Below are 13,071 nucleotides of genomic sequence, written 5' to 3'. Positions count from 1 at the left end.
TTTTTTTTTTTTTTTTTTTTTTAAATAAAAATAAAAATATTTCAAACCTCAATCTATTAAAAATTTCCACACCAAGGAGTGGCAAAATGTAAAGATTTTTTGTACGGACCTCTAGCATGGTTCAAATTATATTTGCTGTAATTTCCAGTTATCCTATTTGGATGAAGATTGAAAAGGTTACAAATTTCTTTTAACAGAACCTTTGAAATGGATTTAGGTGCCAGCCTATTGACAGACTCAAGTTAAAGAAAGAGATAAAATTACTGATTCTCGTGTTACATAGTACCTTAAACTCCAAAATATTTCTGCCTGTTTCTTGTTTCTCAGAAATTAATGTTTGTGAATTCTGCTGGCTATAATGACGTCTTCGAGCCAAAAAGCCACGAATTGCTGCATTAGGATACAAAATTGTAATTGATACTATATTCCATGGTAATAATGGAAATGTCATATGACTAAAACCTTACCTGATTGTATCCGTGTAGCCATAAACTGCTCATCATTATTTTTGCAAGCAAACAGAACTTTTGAATTCACCAAAGCATTACACTGCCTTCTGGCAATTTCACCACGAACAACTACAAGAAAGAACATTAATCAACACTATATCTCTGCAAACAATATGAAACTAAAGCCTGATTAAGATCCACTAAAACTAATGATAGTTTCCAAGACAGTTTATAACAGCATTCTGTCAATAAATTTAGAAATTCTTTCTCAGTATATTGGTTCATAAAGAAGCCTGGCAGATGGTAAAAAATTTTAGAATCACCCTAGTGGCTTAACTTCTAATATCTTGGTTCTCTAAGATTTTTTTTAAACCAATAACAATCCAAAGCAGTAGGCCTTACAAGATTGAAGCATTACTACTCCTCGAATGATTTCATGAAAGTCACAACCAGCACGATGATCATGAAAGAACTTTTGCAGTTCAACAGTATCTTCAAGAACTTTCTTCCTTGCATCCTCCAATGCAGCGATCTATGAGTTACAACAAAAGGTAGGTAAAAGACCAATACTCTATAAATTCATTTTGAAAAAATATTCATTTTTATTTTTAGTCATTTCTTAGTCCGTTGACTTAATTGAAGTCCAAATTGGTAGCATTGCCTGGTAGAATATTAGGAGAAATTTCTTCTCATTTCTATCAATTTGGACTGGATCACATTCAAACATGACAAAAGCACATATCTAAAAGGTAGATATTTTGTACATAAGAAACAAAATTCTGAAGACACTTGGAATATTTTATATTTCTTGTTGGAAGTAGTTAATCTACTACACTCACTCAAAAACTAATGCACACACATATACTTCCAAACTGTAATAAAGTCACTTGGCATAATGTTAAAAGGCAACAAGCTAGAATGTCATAGTTTACAAAGACAAACCCTAGAGAAAATGAATCCAAGAATGGAACATACTCCATAACTCATTGCTCACCTGTCCTGCTCGGAGATACAACTTGGTATACCCAACCTGGTACAATTCAGGAAGGACATTGAATTGCTGCAGAACAGCAACCGCTGTACTTAAAGGATCTTTGGACACATTATTATCCAGGAGGAAACCATACCTAAAAAACACATGCACCCATTGATATTAAGGGTATCTAACCAATTAAAAATAAGTGAGCAACAAAATAAAAGGTTAGGTACTCACCTATCTGAAAAACATTGATGTGTCATCTTAGTTGGATAGCCAGATCTTGAAATCCTCACAGCTTCAAACACCCCAACGTATCTGAGTTGCTGTAAGACTAGTTCTTTCTCGAATACACCAGGAAGCTGTTTATTGTTAGGCTTTATGCAACAAATGAAGTGTGGAGTGGTGGTATCCAACTGCCGCATTAAGTTAAATAATTGAACCTGCAAAGAGATTTTGTTGATGCGTATATAAAGTTCATTAAAGAAAAATTCACATCAAAGTCTCTACTAGGTTTATTAAAAATAACTCTCAATGGCCTCAAACATCCAGTCATACACCAATAATTCGCATTAGATATTCTCAATAGTGTATCTGTGGAAGAATTAAGAAAATGAAACAGAACTCATTACCTTAAACTTGGTAGCAACACTTTGCTTCTGAGGATACAATCCATCAAGCAGAATTGGACTCGATTTCTGAGATTGGTCAAGTAAAGAAGTGGCAAACAGCTGAGGAAGGTGGGAACTGCTTGATGAGAGTAGCTGAATAATATCAGAATGCAGTACATCTCTGTTCTTTTCCAAGAAACCACTGTTGTCATAGAGAACCTAAAGAAAAAAGAAGGAAAAGTTTCAAGCATTCATAAACCATCAAAATTCCTGCATTTAACATTGAATGCCATGTTATTTATTTATTAAATTAAAAAAAAAAAAAAAAAAAAAAAAAACCCCATCATTACAAGTATCACTTTTCCATTGAATTACACTTTTAAGACATTGGCAAAGAAATATCAAATCCTGTCACCTATGCAAACAACAGAGCAGGCCTTTTTAACAATCATATTTACATATTTGCCTGCAACTGCCTAACTAGGAGAAAATTTGTGACATATGAAGTGCCTAATTACAAAATAAATTTACACATGTTCATCCTTAAAGACCCAAACAATCATAAGTACAATACAGAACTGTTATAATAATCTAAAGATTGGGCTAAAGTCACTCAACTGGGCTATAATGCACATGGCCAAACCACACTAAAATACCAAATCCAATCAATTAGCTAGTCTAACCCATGGCCTTATAAACCCATATATTCTCTCTTGACTTTTTCAATGTGGGACTCTTAACAAGATTAATCCAAATTTGTCTTAGACATAGTTCCAAGTAATTGCATTACTGCAAGGATTCCCCAAAGCAATTAACAAAGCTTAACTGCAATGATAAGCAAATCTAACCTCTCCAGCATAATGTTGAATACTAAATGTCCCTTCTCGTTCTTTAAAGCAGCAATTTTCTTTCAGTTGCTGCTTAAGTTTATTGGCAAAGCTTAAATGATTAGCTTCAAGGGAATTTGATTCTTCATCAAGTAAAGAGATAAGCCCAATGTGTTTCTGCAAGTGCATTGCAGAAGTCAAAAATCAACCAGCAGTCAAGTTTAGAGCACCTCCCACACAAATGGATAAATAAAGTTGGAAAAAGGGTAGGAGTAGAAAGAGGGGGTGGAGGAAGCATGTTCAAACATGAATCAAATCAAGATTTTAAATCAATTCAATTGTATAATCCAGGATTCCAGAAAAACTGACGATGAAACTGTTACGGCACTTAAGTTAAGACCCTAACTCCACCAAAAAAGCTAGCTCAAGAGTGGAGGTTTGGCCCCAACTTAAGTACCACTCCACAATCTCTTGTGGAGCCAATGTGGGATCGTATCAGAAACTCCTGCTGCATTGTGAGATGAAAATAATCAATCACCAAATAGGAAAAAAAAAAATACCTTCTCAAAAAGATCTAAACACTCTTGATTGTCTTTAAATTCTACTCTTGTCCAATCAATTCCATCCAGCTCATATACCTAAATCAAAGCAAGCCATCAGTGCTCACACTATGCAAGAATCTAGATAAAGAAAAACCATCTGCAAGGTTGAATCCATCACAAATGGAATAAACAATAGGTAAGGCATTAGATTGTTAAAGCATAAAAGCAATCCCCGACTTCTTATCAGTATACATGGAGAGAATTCCTTAAAAGTCCTTGGATACTACTTCTTACTTTAAACAATATACACACACACTTCAAGGAGAATCCAACACCCATACTATAGCTGAGCAGTCACACAATCAGGTACTGCCATGATTACCTCTTGTTCAAGTTTGAATAGATGACGATTAAAATGCTGCTGAAGCCTCTCATTTGAATAGTTTATGCAAAACTGTTCAAAGCCATTATTCTGGAAAAGGAAAAATAAATTAGTCTCTTAGGAAACTGATATATTGTACAAAAGATAATACCAAGAATTAGCAAGAAATCAACTTTACCTTAAATGATTCAAAACCATAAATATCTAGAATACTTATGGATGTGTATGTAAGGTGTTCCCCTACTGCAAGCGATTTATTAATCTCATCTACTAGCCAATCAAACAAGCTTCCATAGATGAATTTTGCCAATGCATCTCTCGTATCAATTGCCTGAATTGAAGCAGGATGCATTCTGTTATGCTGCTTTAGAACTGAACAGATTACTGGCATTCATAACAGAGTAGACATTAATTTTAGCATACTTGTTGTATTGTTAACCTCTGGGCAACCTTCTCCTGGCCAGCTTGTACTCTACGGGATGATAAAGCGCATATGAGGTCCTGGGCACTGCAACCTATCAAGCTAGCAGCATTGGTAACAGCTGCATATAATGGAGAAAGAAACAGATGAACTTTGACAGCTTCCAATAAGAATCCAGATAAACTAATTAAATCTAGGCATGTCCCTACACTGAGAAGTGCTGAGAAGTGAGAATATTAATTTGCTGATTATGCTCATGTCTAGTGCAATCACAAAAAAGAAAGAAATTCATTCTAATATTGCATTGCAATAAAAAGCAACAAAGAGACCAATAATAAACCCTCGCACTCCCCTCCCTCCTAAAAGTGGTAGTTGTAGCGGTAGTAGTAGTAATAATAATAACAACAAGCTTACCTTCACCCGACACAGCTTCAACATGGTTTTCATTGTCAATCACTTCAAATGATATATTTCCCAGCCATAATACTGCAGAGAGCATCTGAAAAACTCTCTCTTGATCTGCTTTGCAAATCTTGACGGTGTTTAGGGCTTCCTAATGAAACAGAATACAACCATGTTAATTAAACAATGGAATCTAAAATGAGTTAAACCACAAACGAGGGATATATCTAATCTCCTGGATCACCATAAGCATATGAAACTTCTTAGCATCATCAACACCATTTAAAACCAAGCAGTCACTTTGGTTAAGATAATTGTACTCAGTTGCCCCTTTTATCTTCAGCTTATCTGTAAACATGGCAAATCAAGTGTATGAGTAGGTACAGCATATTAAAGCTGTAAAATATTTGTTGGTTTATATATATATATTTGTTGGTTTCTTTCTTTATCAAAAAGAAGAGGGGAGGGTGTGAATAAACCTTACTAAGGCTTATTGTTAACCCCAAGCACCAAACCTAAAGCATATAAAATACTAGAGGATTAACCAGCTTGGTTGGCATGAGTGGCCACGCACTCTCATCCCTTAAGAGAGGTCGGGAGTTCAAACCCCCTCTTGTATAGAAAAACCAATCTGGCCAGCACTTTGCCCTTTAACTGTGTCGGGCTGGTGCGAATGGGGATTAGTCTGAGTATGGTACGGGCTTAAAAGTACCTTCTACAATTAAGGTCTGCTCATGACACCTCGTGATCTAAGTATCTAACCAAATAAAATACTGGAGGATTTGAGATTTAAAAAGAGAGATAAGAGAAAATTTCACTTTTAGTCTCACAAGTATGGTGGCATTGCCATATGTCATTGACTTTTTGGTAAGGGAGAATTGCACTTTTAATCCCTGAATTATAGGTTAATAGTAAATTTAGTCTCTGTATTATAGGTGTCACCACTTTTAGTCCTTTGAGTTGTCAATAAAGTGACACTGTTAGTACTCCTGTCAAATTTTACCATTAGTTTTTAAAAATCTTAGTTGAATAAAGCTAGTAATAGAATTTAACCTAATTTGTCTTCTTCCACCCAAATTGCATTTTAGCTCCATGATTTAGTGGCTAGAAACGAAATAATGTAAACCACTAACTCACTAAGGCACTAACCTCTATTAGACTAATAGCAAATTAAAAAATCAGTGTAATATAGGTCAATGATCTAAGTTTCTAGCCACTAAAGTGTGGAGTTGGAGTGTTATTTAGGTGACAAAGATAAATAGAATGTATAATTCTATTAACATCTCTAGTGTTTTCAAAAAAAAAAAAAAAACATCTCTAGTCAACTAAAATATCTGGAGAGTAACAAAAAATTTTGACAGATTCATTAACAGAAGAACCAAAAGCACCACTGCACTAACAATTTGAGGACTAAAAGTAACAAGGCTCATAACACAATAAATAAATCCACTGTTATAGTATAACTCAAGAACCAAAAGTGCAATTTTCCCTTTTAGTAATTTACAATCTTAGTCTCCTCTTCTTGTTGAAAAAATGTTCATAAACAATATTATAATAATAATAATAATTTGGTAGAATTTCTTATGGCAAATAAGCTTTTTTATATGTTATATTATTTATTATGTCGTTTATGAGCATTTTTAAGTAAGAATGGAATATTAAAATTGTGAAATTACCATATTATCCAAAAATTAAAGCTAATTGGATGAAAATTGAAACAAATGACTAAATATGGTAATGTTAGAAATGTCAACAAAATTGTGGGACTACAAGATATCCCAAAAATTAAAGTTAAATGCGGTATCCTCGATTAAATGTGGTAATGGCATAGTAGTTAGTTATGGGAAAATGGAATTTCCTCAAAGAGAGGAAATAGAAGTTTAAAATGAATATCTCACATCTCATTGTTAATTGCTGTGGAAAATCCTTACACTGTCTAAAGTTACTAAGCAATGATAGTGATTAAATTCATTGAATCATTGATAATACTAAACCAGTTACACTTATGAAGGCACTCTAAATTAAGGGGTTTTTCCTCTTGGAAAGAAAGAGCTGTGGTGGAAACAAAGGGTTCTAAAGTTGAATCCAAACCTTTGAGACCAGATGGAGCCCCAGCACAAAGCTGGTAAAAGATATGGTATGACCTCTCTCCCTGAGGCAGTTGAACCACTCTTGACTGCAAATTAGACATTGTGTTGACAACAGAATGAGCTTGTCACATAATTAATACACAAAATGACAAAAGTTATCAGTAAAAAAAGAAAGAAGAAGAACATCCACCTTTTCAAGAAGAACTGCTCAACATATTTAGAACATCAATATGGCATGCAAAAAACACGGAAATTTTAGTATGTGCACACAGTAATAATTAAAAAAATTCTTGACCAACTAGTCAATGTAGGTGTGCTTACAAGTATGTACTTTGGCACCACATAGTTTTCCTCTTGTGTTAAAATGAATCTCAATTAATTTTCCCTACAGAATATCAGAAGCATCTGTCAGTCTAACAGCATAAGATTGCCAGTAATAATGGAATATTCTATAAAATTATGCAGCTATCAAACCCAATATAACTTACAAAACGACTGGAATTGTAATTCCCATGTGTTTTGGCATTTCCAAATGCCTCTAGTATACAACTTGTCTGCTGCAGTTTAGACTCCATCTCATCGCTAACTTCACCAAGTGCAGCCAAGTACTGCATAGCAATTTTTGCTGTTTCTGTCTTTCCAGATCCAGTTTCTCCACTACAAGATACAATGTGAAATTATTTTTTTACCAAAGGGCATAGATTCAATAATGCATATCAACAGATGGGAGATAACTGAAAGCACATTAGTATATCAGCAAAGCAGCCCCCACAAGTACTGAAACCAAAGCAAAGAGAATAACAAACCTGATGATGACAGAATGATTTTTTCCATCTGCATAGTACACATTAAAGAACAAAAGAAGTAAGGGCGATTTTTTCCAAAAGTTAAACATGGCTAAGAATGAACTTTGATATTATATACCACCTTCCATCATTGCAGTGTAGGCTGTATCAACAATAGAAAATACATGAGGACTACTCATCTGCTTTTGCTGGTAAGCCGTAACAAATTCATTCCCATGCATGTCAACATCTCTTAAGGGATTGACTGCTATTAAAAGAGGACCTGCCTTACACTACAGGAGCAGTAAACAGAGAGAAAATTAAAGGTGGGCGCACACACAGTTATAAATAGGTACTTTGATGTTACATACATATATTGCTCCACAAGAATATCGATGTTGAAAGTTATGAAGAACTGATGGCTCATTCAGATAACTTAGTTGTATGAGATCATCAACCCCATCAAGAATATCTGGATTTGCAGGTAAGATCTCTCCAGTGGGAACTTTCATGACCTAAAATATTAAAGCCATCTAAGTGACCACATCTTCTGTATACTAAACTCTTTGAGATGTAACTACTCACAAGTAACAATAGGAAAAAGCCAACAAAAAAAAAACTCACATTTCCATCTGAAAACAGTACAGAAGCTATTTCTCCTGTAGTTGAAAGTATTGTTCCTAATTCCCACTGTCCATTTTGTTCACGACACCAAATACGAAATTTCTGAAACATAAAGATAATTGGTTCAGTTTACCGCCAATTCACCAAATACATCAAGGATGTGAACAAGATCTTGAAATTTTGGATAATGACAAGGAGATAAACCTTGAAATATTAAAAATTGACAACAACGATCTATGCAATAATAAATCTCACCAGACTAAGGTGATAAACCTTAAAATATTAAAAATTGACAACAATGATCTATGCATTAACAAAGCTCACAAGACTTTTGGATGACTGATAAACATATTTCGTCCTCCATTTAATAGACTTCAAAGAAATGGCTCCCACCATATTACTAGCAGCAATTTTCATATTATGATTTTATCTTTGGGAACGTCCAAAACTACTTTCAGCATTGTCTGTGTTTTAGAATCAGAGATAATAACTTTGGTTTTCTTAAAGGCAGCAACATACCTTATCCACGGTTTCCCCTTTCCAAAGCCTATTCTCTTCTAACCGAATTTCACAATACATAAGGAATTATTCCCACCCATGTTTGTCGAAGCACCAAGCAGGTAAACAGTGCAAAAAAGGCAAGAGAAAATTAAGGAGTACTACTTTTTAAATAGTCAACAATTTACACTAAATAGTACCAACTAAAACTGAAAGCAGACTATTAAGTCCATGAAGACACCAAAACATTATTTATTTGCAGCTAATTTCCTGGATTCTCAAGTTTCATATTGTTCATCCATTTTGTTAATGTATAGAACCATTACAAAACAAAATTACAAATTGATCTAAGCCTTACTGAACTCTAGAGAAAATGTATACGTTTAAACCTTAACAGACACTCAGAATTCCTCAGAAGAAATCAACAAGCACGAAATGGATGAATATATTTTCCTTTTAGAGTGTTTATTAACAAACATAATAAATTAAATTTTAAAAAGAAAGTACGTACACACACAAAAAGAGAAAATATTTTTCTTTTACCTCCTTGATGAAATAATCAATGGTGTCAGCCCACTCGGCCTCACGAGACTTGGGGAGCAAACGGGGAGATGAATTTGCAAGCTTCATACCAACTCTTCGCTCCAAAATCCGTTTATTGTCGTTCCCTTGTGGTGGCATGCCGTAAGGTGATTCGCCCAGCTCCGTTTCCTTACCTTTCTTAGCCTCGGAACTGTTCCCTCTGAAGTCTCTAACAATTTCTTTCTTAGGATTACAATTCCATGAGCTACTGAGTTCAGCATCCGCTGTTTCCAAGCTTCTCGGCAACGGTCTCTTGACGGATGGTGGCCTAGTTCTAGGTGTGGATTTTGGCCGAGCCGGCAGCTCCGGCGGCAAGTCTTTTGGCTTATCGTATCCAGTCCTACGCTGGAGAGCCTCCAGCATTTCTTCGAGCCGGCTCCGAGAAGGCGAAACGGATAACATCTTTTCGGGTAAAGAAATCAGGCAAAACCTCTCTTCTTTGAAATTATAATTCAACACGAATCATATCCAAATATCGGTGCTCCCCGAATTCGAACAATGCCTGGGGAAACATTGCTTGAAACCACGATAAACCCCTAAATCTAACCACTATCCCGGAAAAATCCGCCGGAAATGGAAAATCCGGCGTTGTTCTCCGCGTACAGAGATCCAAATTCCTAGGAGAAGGCAATTTCACCCCAAGAAACACCTAAAACTTCGAATCCAACGTTGCATGTGAGAAAGTGAAAATCTCTTGAGCTGTCAACGCTTGGTTTCTGCAATGAATTCTGAAGGGAAGGGTCAAAATAAAAAGAAAAGAAAAACAACAGAGTTTCAGAAATTGAAGTTTAAAATTCCCAGGTTGAACCGGGAACGCCTAATCCTCCCAGAGGGTGAGTCACTCGGGAGAAGTAAGAAACAAACCCTCCACCTCCGAGGAAGAGAAGGAGGAGAGAATATTTGAAGAATAGATGAGATCAATAATGGCAGAAACAGAAATTATCTCATGAAGAAGAAGAAGCTCTCAGTTTTTTAAGACTGGTTTGGCTTGTCCTTTATTGTCTTTTCCATAAGTCACATGACAAAATTAATTATAACACCCCCAAAAAAAAACCCGAAATATAGTTTCTATATTTAATTATTTTTTCAGGGGAATGGGCGACGTGAGGAACAATTCGGGTGGAAACCGTTTGGATGTGATAGGTAATAAAATACGATTGACCTGAAATAATGAGGAATAAAATAAGTTTTTCTTAAAATCAAATAAGTTTTGCCAAAGGCCTTGTGGTCAAGCGGCATGAAGTGATTCTCTCAAGTGGGAGGTCATGAGTTCGAGCTTCAACAGGGGTAATGTTAATATGGACAGATACTACATGTAACATGGTCAATAGTATTAAAAAAAAGTAAATTTATTTTTAATGAAATAAATATAATTTTTATTTTTTCTCTCAAAAAATATAATTTTTGTTTTGTTGATAAAATAATTCTAAAATCTTACATTTTAATTCAAATTTTATTACTCCAAAACTTAAAGTGTACTATATGTTTATTTTACTATAGTAATTAAGCATTTAAGCATATTTGACACTTCGACACATCAATTAGTTGCTTAAATATACTTTTCATTTAGTCAAAGGGTAGCTTTTATTAGTTTTAGAATGGTTGGCAAAGTTATTTTAACTATAGTTTAATTTATGAAAAATTAAATATACTGTTCATTTTTGGATCGTAGTCCACACACGGTTCACCCAATAACTATTGTGAAAATTGAGTTTATATTTGGAATATAATTAAGGATCACATATATGTGAATTTTTTAAAGTAATTTCAGGATAATTTCATATTTTATTAATTAAAATAATAAATGTTGGTTTTTAATAGGAAAAAAAAAAAAAAAAAGGCAGAATGAAGAATATAAAACAATTTTTATATCTAAAAGGGCATTATTGACGTTGTTAGGCCCCATTTTAGTTAATTAGTTTGGAAGAGATTAGGTGTTGAAGTCTTCCCTTAAAGGTGCCTTTGTAGCTGTTTGCCATTATCAACCCTAAAAGGAAGTAGTACTGAAAGGGAAATTATATTATTGAAAGCAATAAAGTGGATATGGTGTATAGTTTAAACTTTAAAAGGAGAATTATTTCACTTTTTCTGTAACTTAATTACACTAATAATTTTTATCATTAAAATTGGATAACATAAACTACTTAATTTATAACAACAAACAAACTGTTAACTCAATACCGAGACGTCGAAAATAACTTTATATCTTAGTGACATAAAGATGAAACTTTACTTAAATTATTCAGATCAAATTTTTATTTTTGTGAAAAATAAATAAATAAAATCATTTAGTGAATCCTTTATTTATTACTCTTGATGGACAAATGGAACTGTAGAAATGCCCCATTTTAGTTGTTCCTATGAAGTTTGAAGATGTAGCCAATTTGTCCACAATAGCATGCAAAGTGTCAGCTACTGTATCACCTGTACTATATATATCACTACAATGTATATACAAAGGCTAGCTCACCAAAGTGTGAAGATTTCAGTTTTTGACAGAATATATCCACAACACAAATGTTACTTGTTCGGTTGTTCCACACCAAGCCATCTGCTTTGTCTTATTGTAACTTTTCACTTTATTTTCTCTTTTCGTTCTTCAATTTTCTGGCAAGTTATAATCGAGGAATTAAAAAAAAAAAAAATCCACTCCGCAATAATTAAGGGACAAAACGTAAGTGAGAGATTAAAAAAATAAGAAAAATACTTCATGTCCTCCAAAAACCTTACTCACGGCTTTTACTTTTACTTGTGTTCAAATTTGATTGGAGGATGAAAAAAATGAATAAAGAGCATACCCCCTATTAAATTGAGCAATCAAAGCATGTCAACTCATAGAGAGTAGGAAATGAGAGTATGAATTGGGGATATATGTAGAATTACTCAAAAAAATATTAATTATTTCTCTATAATTTAGAGGCAAACAATATTATTTGACTTTGTTGTTGACACTAATGTACAAGCATTAGGGGGGTTTGTAGACTAATTGAGACAAATCTCGCAATTTACTTCATCCACAAGTTTATAGGGCAAGACTATACTCAAGAGCACTAAGAGAGCCCCCAAAAAGGGTGGCGAGTGGGTAAAATATGATTATTGTATTTGAATGTCATGCATCCATTATTTAAGGGTATACATTGAGTAGATGCCAATATTGTGTAATAGCTTCAAAACCATATAATATGTAAATCGCATTAGGAAGGTCATATGCGATGGGCTTGATCGAGAGAGTATTGGCAATAATTGAACCAGTGACATTTAGTATAAAAATCATGTTTCACTCACTCGATCACTCCTTTTCAAGGTTTTTTTTGGAGGGGCGGGAATGACAAGATAAACTCATAGCTACTACTCGATGATATGCACTGACGGTGTGTCATGTATCCACTATTTAAGGATGTGCATTAAGTAGATCTCATGTATAAAAAGAAATATCTAAATGTCATCGTATTTAACATCAATTAAACAGGTTTGCTAACCGATGATAAAAATAATAATGTCACAAAAATACTATGATCAACAAAAGATATATAAAAATAATTAAAAATAGAATAACACCTACGAAGTATAATTTATGACAAAAAATAAAATTAACTCAATTATTAATTAATGATCACATGAGAGTCGTGGGTCCTATTCCATGATTAAGGCAACATGGGCCCGAAAATTTAGGGTGGTAAAGACACTTATCCAGAACTGGGCCAGAGTCTTACCTAATTCCCCATCAATTTTGGATATTAATGCATGTTTGCTATTATTACTATTATTATTATTATTATTATTATTATTATTTTGTTCCCAAATTTCAACCCTATTATCAATTGTATTAGGTTGTTATTGTTGTTACTAAAAAAGTGCCAAATAGGTACATTGTGCAATTAA

General features: G+C 34.0%; 1 protein-coding gene across 2 annotated transcripts in view; it reads right to left on the bottom strand.

Annotated features, from left to right (window-relative positions):
* LOC116003891 (myosin-2-like) overlaps positions 1 to 10,157 on the bottom strand; it is a 16,647-nt gene extending 6,490 nt beyond the window's left edge. The window contains exons 1-22 of one of the 2 annotated variants that reach the window (XM_031243833.1): positions 9,151 to 10,157; positions 8,110 to 8,211; positions 7,857 to 8,000; positions 7,628 to 7,778; positions 7,507 to 7,534; positions 7,189 to 7,357; positions 7,022 to 7,085; positions 6,891 to 6,904; positions 6,702 to 6,786; positions 4,855 to 4,958; positions 4,623 to 4,761; positions 4,211 to 4,329; positions 3,966 to 4,118; positions 3,788 to 3,877; positions 3,424 to 3,501; positions 2,885 to 3,040; positions 2,058 to 2,255; positions 1,663 to 1,868; positions 1,444 to 1,576; positions 852 to 981; positions 468 to 578; positions 29 to 390 (exon numbers count right to left, since the gene is read on the bottom strand). In XM_031243833.1, coding sequence (XP_031099693.1) covers positions 191 to 390; positions 468 to 578; positions 852 to 981; positions 1,444 to 1,576; positions 1,663 to 1,868; positions 2,058 to 2,255; positions 2,885 to 3,040; positions 3,424 to 3,501; positions 3,788 to 3,877; positions 3,966 to 4,118; positions 4,211 to 4,329; positions 4,623 to 4,761; positions 4,855 to 4,958; positions 6,702 to 6,786; positions 6,891 to 6,904; positions 7,022 to 7,085; positions 7,189 to 7,357; positions 7,507 to 7,534; positions 7,628 to 7,778; positions 7,857 to 8,000; positions 8,110 to 8,211; positions 9,151 to 9,591 — 3,015 coding nt within the window. In that variant the 5' untranslated portion in view covers positions 9,592 to 10,157 and the 3' untranslated portion in view covers positions 29 to 190. Of the gene's footprint in view, positions 1 to 28; positions 391 to 467; positions 579 to 851; positions 982 to 1,443; positions 1,577 to 1,662; positions 1,869 to 2,057; positions 2,256 to 2,884; positions 3,041 to 3,423; positions 3,502 to 3,787; positions 3,878 to 3,965; positions 4,119 to 4,210; positions 4,330 to 4,622; positions 4,762 to 4,854; positions 4,959 to 6,701; positions 6,787 to 6,890; positions 6,905 to 7,021; positions 7,086 to 7,188; positions 7,358 to 7,506; positions 7,535 to 7,627; positions 7,779 to 7,856; positions 8,001 to 8,109; positions 8,212 to 9,150 lie in introns of those variants that run through there. The other variant, XM_031243838.1, reaches the window with a different exon arrangement.
* Between the last annotated feature and the right edge of the window lie 2,914 nt (positions 10,158 to 13,071).

The sequence above is a fragment of the Ipomoea triloba genome, chromosome 2, assembly GCF_003576645.1.
Source record: "Ipomoea triloba cultivar NCNSP0323 chromosome 2, ASM357664v1".
In the NCBI taxonomy this organism is placed as follows: domain Eukaryota; kingdom Viridiplantae; phylum Streptophyta; class Magnoliopsida; order Solanales; family Convolvulaceae; genus Ipomoea; species Ipomoea triloba.
The sequence above is the reverse complement of the archived record's forward strand: the minus strand, read 5'-3'. Positions and strand labels throughout refer to the sequence as shown.